This window comes from Ciconia boyciana, chromosome 5, assembly GCF_034638445.1.
Source record: "Ciconia boyciana chromosome 5, ASM3463844v1, whole genome shotgun sequence".
NCBI lineage: Eukaryota > Metazoa > Chordata > Aves > Ciconiiformes > Ciconiidae > Ciconia > Ciconia boyciana.
The window spans coordinates 41,218,302-41,231,824 of NC_132938.1; the positions used below are offsets into that span (position 1 = coordinate 41,218,302).

The 13,523-nt window shown below is 36.3% G+C and overlaps 1 protein-coding gene across 5 annotated transcripts in view; it reads left to right on the forward strand.

The window, feature by feature from the left end:
* Window positions 1–13,523, forward strand: part of GLRA3 (glycine receptor alpha 3) — a 97,343-nt gene that overhangs the window by 25,421 nt on the left and 58,399 nt on the right. For all 5 annotated transcript variants that reach the window (XM_072862032.1, XM_072862033.1, XM_072862034.1 and 2 more), the window contains one exon: window positions 3,387–3,454. In XM_072862032.1, the coding sequence (XP_072718133.1) occupies window positions 3,387–3,454 (68 nt within the window). The remainder of the gene's footprint in view (window positions 1–3,386; window positions 3,455–13,523) is intronic.

Genomic DNA, 13,523 nt, shown 5'->3' on the forward strand with positions numbered 1-13,523 from the left:
GCCATATTATGTATTGAGATATGGAGGAAAAGGATTACCTCCTTTTGATCTTTACAGATTTGTATACATACATATTGCTCCCTACCGTATCCCTTTTCCAGTGTGTTCTACATAAGCTCCTGTTCTACATAAGCTTTTTTTGTGTGGCAGCCTTTCATAGAATTTGTGATCCTTGTTTGCCTTCTTGACATCGCTTTTCTCCCTAATATATCCTTTTGAGGCAGACAGAAGAGACATTTTGAGGCATTCAAGACAGAAGTTCATGATCTACTTGTATGGTAGTCCTTTTTTTTAATGTATTTCTTTGCATTCTCCTATGTTTATTGATTACATAGCATGCTTCCAGAGAACCATCCATAATTCATTTAGCCTCTCTTTCCTACATGGAAATCATTAATTTGGAGCCCGTCAGTAGGAATGCATGGTAAGGATTATTTGGCATTTGACTGACACTGAATTTCATCAAACATTTTATTGCTTGATAGCTCAGTATTTTTGTGATTTTTCTGCACCTCCTTGCAGTCAGCTTTATATAACCACCCTAAATAATCTTATACCAGAAGCAAAATTATATTGCTATATATTCTTTTCTATGTCATTAATATTGAACTACAAAGATTCGGTGCAGATCCATGGGGAAACTCACCAGCAATCACCTTGCACTTTTAAAAATGGCTATTTATTCCTAACATTAAATAACTTTAAAGCAAAAGACCTATAAGAGGACTGTCTCTAACTTCATCAAGACTAATACCCTTTAAAAGTCTTTGACAAAAGATCATGTTGAAAAGTTGTTGAAACTCCAAATAAACTATTTTAGTTAGTTTAATTATATATTACAGTTAAAATTAATATTTATTTAATTAGATTACCTTTGTCCACATGTTCATCAGCTCTTTCAGAGAGCTTCAGTAGATCTGAGAGATGTTATTTCAGCAAAAATAATATTAATGCATATCTCTTAATCGTAAGAGTTCTCATCATTTCTACCAGCGTGGCTGGTACAGAGGTAAGGCTTACAGGGATAAAGTTCATTGTCAACGTCATCCACCGTCATACCTGGAGTCTGTTTTTTAAGTCAAGTTATACTTGCTGGACATGGTACACACTTCCACTGATAAAAAAACTGGCACAGGTGATACCTGACTCCCAGTGACTCATATTTCCACAGTTTTGCAAAGATTTTTAGAGTGTCTGGCTTGATATCACCTCAGCCTGTCAGTTTGTTCCTGTTCACTTAGTCTGAAATGTCTACTACAGTCCCCATACAAATCTTCCACCAGAATGGCTCCAGTATTTGACACAGCTAGCAATATCGGAGACAAATGCTGCTACAAAGACTTAATTTAGTTTTTCTGCTCCGACCTTCTTCACTCTCATGGATACGTTTATATCTTAATCATCTTCTCTTTACTTCACCTTCCAGGTCTTGGCAGGATTCTATTTTTAACGCCTTGCAGATAGTTATCTTTGTTAGCTTTTCTGTCTCTAGTGAGTTTCAGCTCTATTTTTCTCCCCTGTCTTTATGTTCAACTTGTCTGAGTTCCTGTGTTTGAATATAACTTCCAGTTTTAAGAGCTTCATTTATGCTTCTTTTTGACCATATTTTGGGAAGTTCATTTTTACTTTCAGCACAGTATCTTTAAGTAATCTCTCAACCATTTGCAAGCTGCTTTTAGCTTCTCCTTTTATGCTCTTTTTAACTAGCTGTTAACTGTATTTTTGTAATGTTGCTTTTGAAATTAAGCATCAGCATTGTAGTGGCTTTTTCTTTATAAAAGCAACTATGTTTGTTGATACAGCAAAATTACACTTTAAAGCATAGTACTGTTTTAAACAAGATAGTATCATACCAAATTTGAAATGATGACAAGTACTACAACATGAAAGTGTTTGAAAGGAAAGCTGCCTTGCAAACAAATTATCCAACATAGCCAGGAAGTACAATTTTCTCCCTGACAGTTTTTAGTGACTCTGCCTTTGTTCATCTCCCCTGCTTTTTTTTTTCCCTTGTCAATGTCAAGGGAAGTTGTCAATGTCAAGCTTTTACTGGATTCTAGAAATATTGGATATTTCGACAGCTCTAAATAATTAACCAAGTAGCAACATGAAAACAGTGTCAAAGTGACTGCAGAGTGATACCTCCTTACCTGAGAATTCTGCTCCATAGGTGTAGTCTTGTGTATTACAATGACTGAAGTACACGTAGTGATGTTTTGTTGCAATTGCCATACAGTACTTCAAAACAATTATTGCCTTGAGGAAAGGAAGCTGGACGTTCCAAGTTGTGTCCTGTTTGCAGAATTTTAATGGATGTTCTGATTCTTCAAGTATTTAATATCAAGTTCATTGGTCACATTAGATTTTGCTAGTTGCAAACCACCAGCAGTGGCAGAGCAGCTTCCTACTTCAGCGACCCTAAAAAAGAAATATTACATAAGGGTTTGTAAGACTAGTCCTCAAATTCCAGATATAGATCTTTCATTATTAATGACTGCTTACACCTGCAAAAATAAATCACATCCTCCAGTGCTGAACTGGATTATTGATATAAGAATATCAAGGTGCAGGAGGGGGACAGAAAAACCTTGTGATGGAAAAGCCTTGTTTCTGCTGTACACAGACTGAAATTGATAAGAAATAATGGAGAAATTAGCATGCTCTACCACAATGCCATTTTTACAGACACTTTCAGAGAAATAATTTAAAACCTTTTCCATGAAGAGAGGATTCATTGTTCAGTTATCATAATGACTACTCTGCCACTACTGATGCTTTACAAATGCAAGATAAGACAGAACAACAGTTGACTGAAGACCCATGGTAACAGAAAATTCAGTTTAAATGGATTCTTAACCATTTTGTGGATTTAAGAGAAATGAGAATAGAATCTAAGTCATTCTTTCTTATCCACATTTGTTCCTGTAAGCAGTAGAGATAAGAGCAGCCATAATGTATTTCTGTTACCAGTGATGACAGATAACATTAAAGGTAGCAGCTACCTTCAGTGAAAAAGGTCATTTTTTTCCTCTAATTGTTGTAAGAAGTAGCATACATTGTTCACTGAAATGCACATAAAAATATTTTTTACTGTATATTTCAAATGGGATGTTGATTTTTTTGCATAGAATCATCTGCGCAAGTTTATAATGAAGTTTCTCTCTTTTTTTATTGGTAGAACTGGCCAGTCAAGTAGTGTACCTTTGAGAAAAATCAAAAGGAAAATTATTAGAAATCATTCAATTTAATTTTGCATTAAATGAGTTGTGAATGTAGTATTGTTTCCTCCTAAGTCGATAAACATTGTTTCATAATGGTTTATATTTTACAGTCACTCAATAAGCAATGATTCTGGAACAGGGACTGGTGGTTTTTTTCTTTTGCAGGCCCTCCAGTTAATGTCACATGCAACATATTTATAAACAGCTTTGGATCCATTGCAGAGACAACCATGGTAAGATATTTTACCTCAAACAATATTTAAAGTTCAAGTTAAGTATGTTCAATGAGCTCAAAAGCTAGCTAGGGCTTCTCTTCACCTGGAACTAAATGAAGAAGGAAATCCACTTCTGAGAACAGAAAGTGAGAACATTTAATTTGGCAATTGATTTTTTCTAACAGAAAATCCATCATTATACCATCAAACACACAAGTAAAAGTAAAGCCAAAGGTTGTTTATTTTATTTCTCCATAAGTTTTATTTGACAGTTGTAATGAACTCATTATTTTCAGTTAGGTAAATATTAGTTTCTAGAGTGTTCCACCTTTCTAACCTCAAAAATGTCAATTCATTAAGTTGTTTTGTTAATAATATTTTATAATTTCATTATATCGAGTGCATATGGGGATTTATACTTTATTTAAAAAGTCCTTCTTCCATAGAGATTCTGCATTATTGCACAGAGATAATAGAATAACTAAGATGGTGATCTGGTATATCAAAATTCATTATGAATTCGAAGAGTGGGGTAAATATAAGTGGATCGCACATTTTTTGTACATACACTTATAATTTGTCTATTAAAGAAAGGCAGAATGTAGAGTACAAAAAGACATGAGATTTTAAGGAAATAAGGGGAAAGAGAGGTCAAAGTCTAAAGATAGTAAAACTAGATCTTGAACTGTGAACTGACAAAAATAACTTGGATAATCTTATTTAACCGGTGAAACATATTGCTAATAACTTGGAGCACAAATTTACTCACTAAAATTTGATGAGAGAGGAGATATAGGCACTCTTTCGCCATACAAGTGCCTCACATATTTTGAAGAAAGGCAAATAAACACCTTCGAAAACAGTTACATAGTCATTTGGGGACAGAGAGGGTTAAAATATAGAGAGATGAAGGAAGAACTGTGGGAGTTTGTAAGATCCAAATATAGTAAATATGCTGAAATCCCAACAATTTCAGGGGTCAGGATATGTACTTGGAATGACAGAACACAGAGTAAAAATAATTGGTATAGCCAAAAAAAAAGGAAGATAGAGGAATAATACTAAGCAAAAGCCATCCTTCTGAATCACCGGTAAGGGCAAAAATGAGACCTTTGATGTAGCCGAGGACCTGTAGTTAGGAAATCAATAGCATAAATTCATAAAGTCAAATATTTATGCCCCCTATCTCCAAAGTGATATTCACAGCTGCCTGATCTTTACGCGCCTAGGAACATAGTGGTAGATGTTACTAAGAGAGGCAGATGATTTTTTTCAGGTAGAAAATTACTTTAATTTGTATTTGGATGCCTTGCCAGATTGCAAATCCCAAACAGATTGACATGGCATCCAAGGAGATTTATTCAGGTTTCATCAGAGGATTAAGCAATGCCTTAGAATTGCTTAGATTGCACATGAATAGAATAGTGCTCCACGGCTACTTTTTAACAGCTGTGTGGGTGAATCTGGTGCAAAGCAGGAGACAGACTACAGAGTCAGTAAAGTGCAAAGATCCAGCAATTAGATCACTATAAAAAAGAATATTTAGAAAGCTGAAGTTGCTACCATGTAAAAAAATTGTCCTGAATTTGGGAAGAGGATGCCTGAGTTCACATCTCAAGTGTACTTTCTCTCAAAAAAATGAGAATTATAAATATTTCCTTCCAGTACAACATAGTAAGTTCCTACAATACTTCTATCTTATAATGAAATTACATTCTGTTCTGTGTTGCCCTGAAAGCCAATTAAAACAGTCGAGATAGACTACAACCCGATCCGTAACAAACAGTTCCAGGTAGTATGTTATAGAAAATACCAAACCTGGTCAGAACCACGGGGTTTTTCATTCTATCGATTATATGCATTCAAAAACTGGACAATCAAGCACAACCTTGACCTTAGGACAAATGCTGCCTTCATGATGCCGGTATTCTGGTTATAATGTATTCACTGATACAGTTCAAAACAGACTTTTGCTTATGGTCAGCAGCTGTTGACCTCTCAGAGACTCAAATCTTCCTTTGCAGAAGAAGAAATGCTTTCATGTAGGTAGGACTTTTCTTTGTGTATTTTATTAGCTTTACTTCTCCCCAACACTGAAGATGAACATCTTCTGAAAAACATGAAAATCTTTCTATCTTAAAATTACAATTAAAAACATCTTGCATTATTTTACAAACTGATTTTCTGCATTGTTGAACAAAAGTAAATTCACTGCAATTCAGCATTTTCCCAATCATCCCTATTTTACCAATGTTATTTACTGTAGTCCTTAAAATTCAGGTACCTGTGTCTTAATATTTATTCTAAATCTTTACACATAGAAGGGCTCATTAGAACAATTTATTAGACTCAAAAAGGACTTTTATATTCTTGATAAATACTTTTTTCCAAACTGTAAACAAAAGAGCTTAAGTAAGCAGCAAGTGCAAAATAAAACCTGGCCACTAAGTGGTACCTTGAAGTCTCACTGGTACTGAAAACTACCAGCTGAATAATGGGATACGCATATAATCTATTAGCTTTAAAGAAGTCCGAGTACATCAACCCCCATCCTTCACTGTCGTTGTAATGGTTCTTGGCACTGTCGGGCTCTCTCTTCTCCCTGTCTCTCTGGTTCTCTAGTTCTCTCACTGATGACCAAAATCTTTGAGCTCCCTCTGCTGCCTCGGTTATGTATAACACAGTAAACAGTTGCAGAAAAACAATGGGTTTAAAAAAAAAACCAAGATCAACTGCAAAATAGCCCGGTGCCAACTTTATGTTACCAGACTTTATAGCTCTCTATAAGGCAGAGAAGTTTGTCAGTGTGCAATGGGAACTTACAGCAAGCAGCAGGAATCAGCGTTCGGGCAAGCGGATTCTCTTAAACTCATCCAGGCCTGTTTACTGTTGTACAGTGGGGTCTAACAGGTCGGGAGAGACAGCCAAACCAAAAAAGCAGCTTAATTTGACTTACAGCTTGTCAACTCTTTAAACTGGTTCGTTCTTTCTTTCTTTTTTTCTTGTTTTTTTACATGACATTCAACTTCTTTAGAGTATGGGTTACAGTTATGTCCTATTCCCTTTCTTTGTCTCAGAAGACAGGTCAGATGGTTCATAGTAGGGAAAAGGCATGCCACCTCTTGCTAGGAAGTTGTGATTCTAGTTAAACCTAGGTAACTTTAAGTGATCATATAAGGAACTTAATTTATGTCATGTATGCTCTGAGGAGGCAGAAAAAAAAGTAAACCACATAATTAAAAACTCCCTTAAACAAACTTTCATCATTGGCACCACTTAGGGTCCAGCCTTGCCAATCTTTCTATGTTACTGAGCCGAAAGGTAGTACCAGATCTGTATATGTCTCAATGATATTCACAAAGGGAGGATTTCACAGTCATCCTCTAGCCAAGTAAAACTCTTACTGCTTTGCACACATAAAGGAAAACCTAGGTCCAGTCTTTCATTTTTCACATGTTGCTACTATTCTTTTTTTCATATAAGGATTTAGAAATATTAAAGAATAGCAGGAGATTAAAAAAATAGGAAAGCCCAGAATAAAATGGTTATTTCATTATATGAAATTAACATAACATAATTAACATAAATTAACATCTGAAGTTTTTTATTTGAGATAAATAGCGATGTACCTAAGCACACTTAACCTTAAAAATCTGAGAAATCAATCAGATTGCTTGGTCATGTAAGGTTAAATGTATATTGGCAATATAGGAACCATATCCTACAGGAAACCAAATAATTTTCTTATTGGTGCACTGGAACTTAAATTTCAGGTTTTATCACAACATTCTCAAAAGTTTATTTTTGTAGCTCAAGCTGTGCTCAGCTTGTATTTGCACTGTGTGTCCTAATGCTAAGAGATTTCCTGATTGTTAAGAGCAGTGTCATATATATTGTTGTCAGTTACCAACAAAAGAGAAGAAGACATTATTCAGTCTTACAGGGTGAGAATAACATCAGTGCCAACATTTTCAGCTACAAATGTTCAGAGACAAAATACTGAATACATGAAGCAAAAGCTACAGAATACTTAGGTTATAGGGCAGATAGCAGGCCATACCAAAAAACCTCCTTTTATTCTAGTAAATTCGAGACCAACTTCCTTAAGTTTTTCTGAGTTTTAAAGGTCAGGAACAACACTTTGATCTTAATGCAAATTTACAGCAATATTTACTAAGTATGTATTAATATGCTTAGCATAATACATGTGCTAAAAGTGCATTGAAAGGGACACTCACTGAGAGACCTAATGGCAAATGACAATAGTGCACACAGTTAACACATTAAAAAGCATATGTCTGTTATTTGTTTCTGCCACATTTTTGCTGATGGGTATTTTTGGACTCAGTCTGAAAAGAACTTTTTATCCTGAATGTTCTTAGGAAGCAGGTGATAGATCTTGCTGTGCTCCCAGCACTAATGAGATTATCTTACATCTACAAATAAAATATGCTTTTAACATACATCAACCCATTTTTAAGCCATTGTAATTACCCTCCTTTCACAAGTCATAGCTCTTTAATTTTATTAGCTTCATCTTTCTTCAAGTGAGCATTTCTGTTTATGTTCTATTCTACCTATTCTAGGTAGTCTTTAAATAGAGTACTTGAAAGGAGTGTTCACTTGTATACATTGCAAAGCTTAATGCTAAAGAGTTTCACCAAATATTTTTCCTAAATGAATCATTTAGTTGATTGTCTCAAATACAAGGAAATATATGCCTGCCTTTGGTGAAAATATGCTGAAAAATTCTGTGTAATGAATATAGCAATGTGTTAATACTGAAGCGAGGGGCAGAAATATCTACATTGAACAATTTTTATCTCAGATGAGTGAACATGCAGTCAAGGCCACTTTACACTTCCAAAATTACAAAAAAAATATTTATTTTTCCCTATTTGACAATCAACTCCCTTCTATCAAGGCACAGAGAAGTCAACAGATTGTTCTTGTATGAGTTTGGAAGGCGGATTATTTAACAACCTTTATTTTATAATAAACTTGCCTCTGCCACCCTGAGCCTGGGTCACAGAGTCAGGAGTAGACAGAGGTTTTTCAAATTCTAGTGGGTCTGCAGCTGTCCAGTTTGTTACGTGACCAGATTAATCCATGCAAATCCCCCTGCTGAACCTGCATTCTAAGCAGACGGCATCATATCACCCTCCTCAGATACAGCAGCTCTTTTCCATATTGTGCAGAAATTCTACAGGATGCAACCAAAGTGTGCTTGAAAAAGCACATTGTGATGCATACAGCATATGAATTAGCAAACAAATAGCATCATTTGTTTTCAAATTAAAAAAAAAAAAAAAGACCTATATCAGTTTGGTTTATAAGCAGTAATGGAAAATATTGTTTTGTGCAGTTCTGCTCTGAAACTTTTAGTCTAGGATAACTTTTTAGAAGGGAATCTTGGAATTCAGATACTGCGTGGTGGAAGATATCAGGTAAGACGCTGGCTGGTATGGTAACAGCACAACGGCATGATGAAGCAGAGAGGGGCAAGGAAATGTTAGGTAAAGGTAACACAGCCAACTCCCGTCTGTCTCACTGAGTTACAAGGTGTGGCATGATACCAACTGCTTGCAACAGCTGTGTCGTGGTTTAGCTTCAGTCGGCAACTAAGCACCACAGAGCCGCTCGCTCACCCTCCCCCCCCCAGTGGGATGGGGGAGAGAATCTGAAGAGCAAAAGTAAGAAAACTCATGGGTCGAGATAAGAACAGTTTAATAATTGGAAAAAAAAATAAATTGTCATGAAAAGGAAAACAACAAGAGAGCGAGAGAGGAACAAAACCCAGGAAAAAGACAAGTGATGCAACATTCACCACCCGCCAACCAATGCCCAGCCCGTCCCCGAGCAGTGATCGCTGCCCCCGGCCAACTCCCCCCAGTTTCTATACTGAGCGTGATGGCATATGGTATGGAATAGCCCTTTGGCCAGTTGGGGTCAGCTGTCCTGGCTGTGCCCCCTCCCAGCTTCTTGTGCACCTGGCAGAGCATGGGAAGCTGAAAAGTCCTTGACTGGTGTAAGCACTACTTAGCAACAACTCAAACATCAGTGTGTTATCAGCATTATTTTCATCCTAAATCCAAAACACAGCACTATAGCAGCTACTAGGAAGAAAATTAGCTCTATCCCAGCTGAAACCAAGAGAAGCTGATCCAGGGTGCATATTGCGTATCACTAATGGGTGTTGAGGAGAAGAGGTGTTTTCAGGTGTCTATTAAGAATGAGACCAATTGGAGCTGTGCATAAAAACATGAGGGTCAAGTATCTGGTTTGCTGATAAACTGTAATAGATGGTGCAGCAGATGGATAGGTTGGGTGACGCTATGCATAGAAGAGGCTAGTACAGATGATACTGCACATAATGGTCATCAGGTACCAATAGCTGAATTTCCAAATCTGGGGAAATCTGGTTCTCTACTAACACTGAAAATCATCGTTACACAAGTCAGAAATGAGGAGAAATGATCTCACTGTGTTTATCTCCTGGCCTCTGGGGAGCTTATAAGGATGATTGTACTATTCTATACTTCTTCTTAACCTTCTCTTTCTGTGTTACAAAATGAGAATATTCCTGTATTCTTTCCTGGCATCTATACTGGAGTTTTTTCTCAGGAAATCACTCCAGCCTTTTGGACTTCTTTTATGACTCTGAAAAAGTAAAGGAAGTGTAATTTTTTCCTTTTTGATTCCTTTGATGATTTATAAATGATTTAGCAAAAAATAATAGACAGTGTTTGAATTGGATCATTCCAGAATTAAATTCCAGGAATTTGGGCAGCAAATGGACTTTGCACTGAAAAAAATAGTTTTGACTATTATGTTTGGTTTAGGTTTGGACTAGCAAAAATAGCTGATTAAATTGATTTTTAAAAAACACCAGAAGCTTTGCCTTTGCTGGATTTGATGGCCTTTGCGGAAGCTGGTGGCAGGCTGCTTTTCCTGGCCCCTCAAGCCAGTGTTTTTTAAACTTTTTTCAGAAGCAACTCTCCAGTGAGTTATTAGGGAGCAGTAGTGTTCATTCCTTGGTTAAGAGCATGTGATTATGTTATTTGAAAAAGAGGCTCAGTTACAGGGAAGGTTTCCACACATTTCATATGTTTGAAAGACAGTATATTCAACACGGATATACAGAAAAACAGAAATATAAACTATGAATAGAGACATGTTAGTAAAAAATGAACAAATAATTAAACTTTAGGTTAATCTTGTTTGTCAATGTAAAACAGCAACAAGCCAACTCAGGTTTAAGACCAACTCAAGACCAAGTCTCAGGTTTATTTTAGATAGCATCCTGAGGCCCAACTCTGCTGAAAGCTCTGGAGATATAGTGCCATCTTACCTAATAGAGTGCATTTGTCTGAGAAAATACTGTAAAAACAACAAGGTCTTGTTTTCATGTCTCAAAACCTGCCATTTCTAGATATCCTTTCAATGATTTATGAAGAATTGAAACTTCCTTTATGAAAGGAAATTATTTCATGCAGTCTACATCTCTAGATTGACCATGAAGTTACAGTCTAGAAAAAGTGATAATGTAATGATGAAAAGCGGCTTGAAAAAGTTTCGGACATTTTTGATAGCTTTAGATGAAAGTACTGTCATAGAGGATCCAACTCAGTTGTTAGTGTGCATTTGCAGTATTAATGGAAATTTAAAAGGGATGCAAGAGCCAAAAAGGACTATATTCTGTGCATGAACAAGTCATAGGTCTGAAAATATAACAAGTATCTACAGTAAACCAGAAGTTCAAACTGACAGTTTTCACTGACAGCAGCCATGTAATGGGCACAAACAGAATAAAGGTGTGGTCTCCTTACAAAAGGAGATGCCTTTAAAGCAGAATCTAGAAATATAATATACCAGAAGGCTTCCACAATGAAATACTAAGATTCCATTTCAGTTGTTCTGATTTGTAAACTGGATTCATTTTTATGGTTGTGGCCCATAATTTATTTCAAAATTTTTTGGAAGAAGGTAAATTGGAATAGGTTTTGTATTTATCCCAGTAAGGCTTGGTAGCTGAGTCACAGCCAAGTTCTGTAATGTATTCTGGAACTTGGAGCTGAAATTCAATGGGATCTTTATGCAATATGGAGAATAAATATCTAAGTCAGAAATAAAGACTGCTGGTTTCATTTAACTTTCCCTACAGATATAAACAGATCATCTGGATCTTAATACACATCTATAAGGGTCACTTATGACTAATTTCAGACCTGTGTGGTGCTGTCAAGGTTTCCAGACATAACTTTTATTACAGATTGCCAACAGACAAGAGGTAATCCCTCAAGCTTCCCAACATGCAAGAACATGGTTTCTAGACTATGGCACATGCAGAAGACAGGAACTCTGCACTCATGTAGAAAAGCTGCAGCGGAGGCTGACAACAGGTTTTCTCATTTCAAAGCAGACTGCTCTTTGCTGATCCTGTTTTTGTGGTGCCTGAAGATGCAATTCCATACCTACAAATTAAATTAAAGAGAACTGCATATGGATTTTTAAAAAGCAAACACTGACAGCCTTCACTTCCTAATTTTTAGCAGATTTTTGTAATTCAGTTTAACAAAAGACTAAGACATGATGCTTAAACACTTTAGTACTCTTTGTCAATACATAAATCCACAAACATTTTCATTAATGAACAACAGCAACAACAAAATGTTAAATGTTGAATAAGATCTCCAAGATTCTTCATGAAAAACAACTAGTAGTTTATAGTCCCAGCTGTCACACGAAACATGGAAAATACTCTACTACCTCAGGCCTAGTGCTGAAAGCTGAGTGGCTGTATCCACTTGTTTGAGCTGGGCATCCACAAAATCTCTCTGCAGCTACCACCAGATGTGTACAGTATCTTCTGCTTTGACTTCGTAGTCCTGGGAGAAATGTCAAGTCAGGTATACAACTATCTATACCAACTTCAGGTCCCAATTCTGTAAACATTGTAGAACACGTCAGTCAGAGATTGTTTCATAGGTCTAGGGAACAGGCAGCAGTGGTAGTCTTACACTTGTATGCTGGGCAATGTTTTCTTAAATTCTTACAATAAGGGAAACCTAGTTTCAAATATTTTTTACCTCATTTGAAGAAAAGACTGAATCCAGGCCTGCAGTGGCCTTAGTACTCTAAGCCTAGGAGTAACTGTTCTATCTAAAGTAGACAAATATGTACTAGGATAGGTGTTATAATTAGCTCTTCCAGACATCCTGTAGAAAATAGTTTTCTCATTCTCTCTGGTCTGTTTTAACAAACATTCTTAAAGATTTTACAAAACACTTTGTACAGTACAGAAAGCCGAACAGCTCAATTTAAAGACACCAAATTTTTCATTCCTTCATAGCCACATATTGCAGTTATTAGGAATAGAAGACTGGAAGGGACCTCTTACATCATCAGTGCAAGCCCTTGCTACTGCAGACAATTTTCCATTATAATCTTATTCATCAGCTGTTCTAATGCTGTCTAAAACCCAAATGGTTTCTTTACATGCCAGCCCTTACGAAAGGTTCTTCCAGAATCTTTATCTCCTCATTCCAAGGGAGACATAGCCTTTAGCCAAATTTTTGCATCCTGTGTTTACCTACATCCATCTGATCTTGCTCTAGAAAAGCTGAAGGAAAGTTCATGCTTCTTATTACCTCTTACCTATGCTTGCTTCCATTGAATCTTCTTTCTCTGACTGCTCTTTTTCACTTACAGGAAAAGCCATGACTTATAGAGCACAGCACTATGAAAGCCTATGGCATTACTCCCATATCCTCCAGCATTTTCTTACTTACTTTTACATTTTTATATTAGTCTTTTCAATCTGTCTGAATAGCAGCTACCAGGTTAGCTGTTGCTAAAAGTCTATCCTGCTACAGCAATTACAGCATTACCCAGAAAAAGCTGTGAAGATATCTAATTTGCAAGCTGAGATCTACTCAGTCACTATTATAGAAAATCTGAGGATCTGTGAAAATAAGATTGTGGCATCACTACACAGCTCTGTTCACATTGTATGAGGTATACTGTTTATAAAGTTTCATATTTTGTTGCAATCCTACAAGAAGATTAATTCCATTGAGGTTATGAT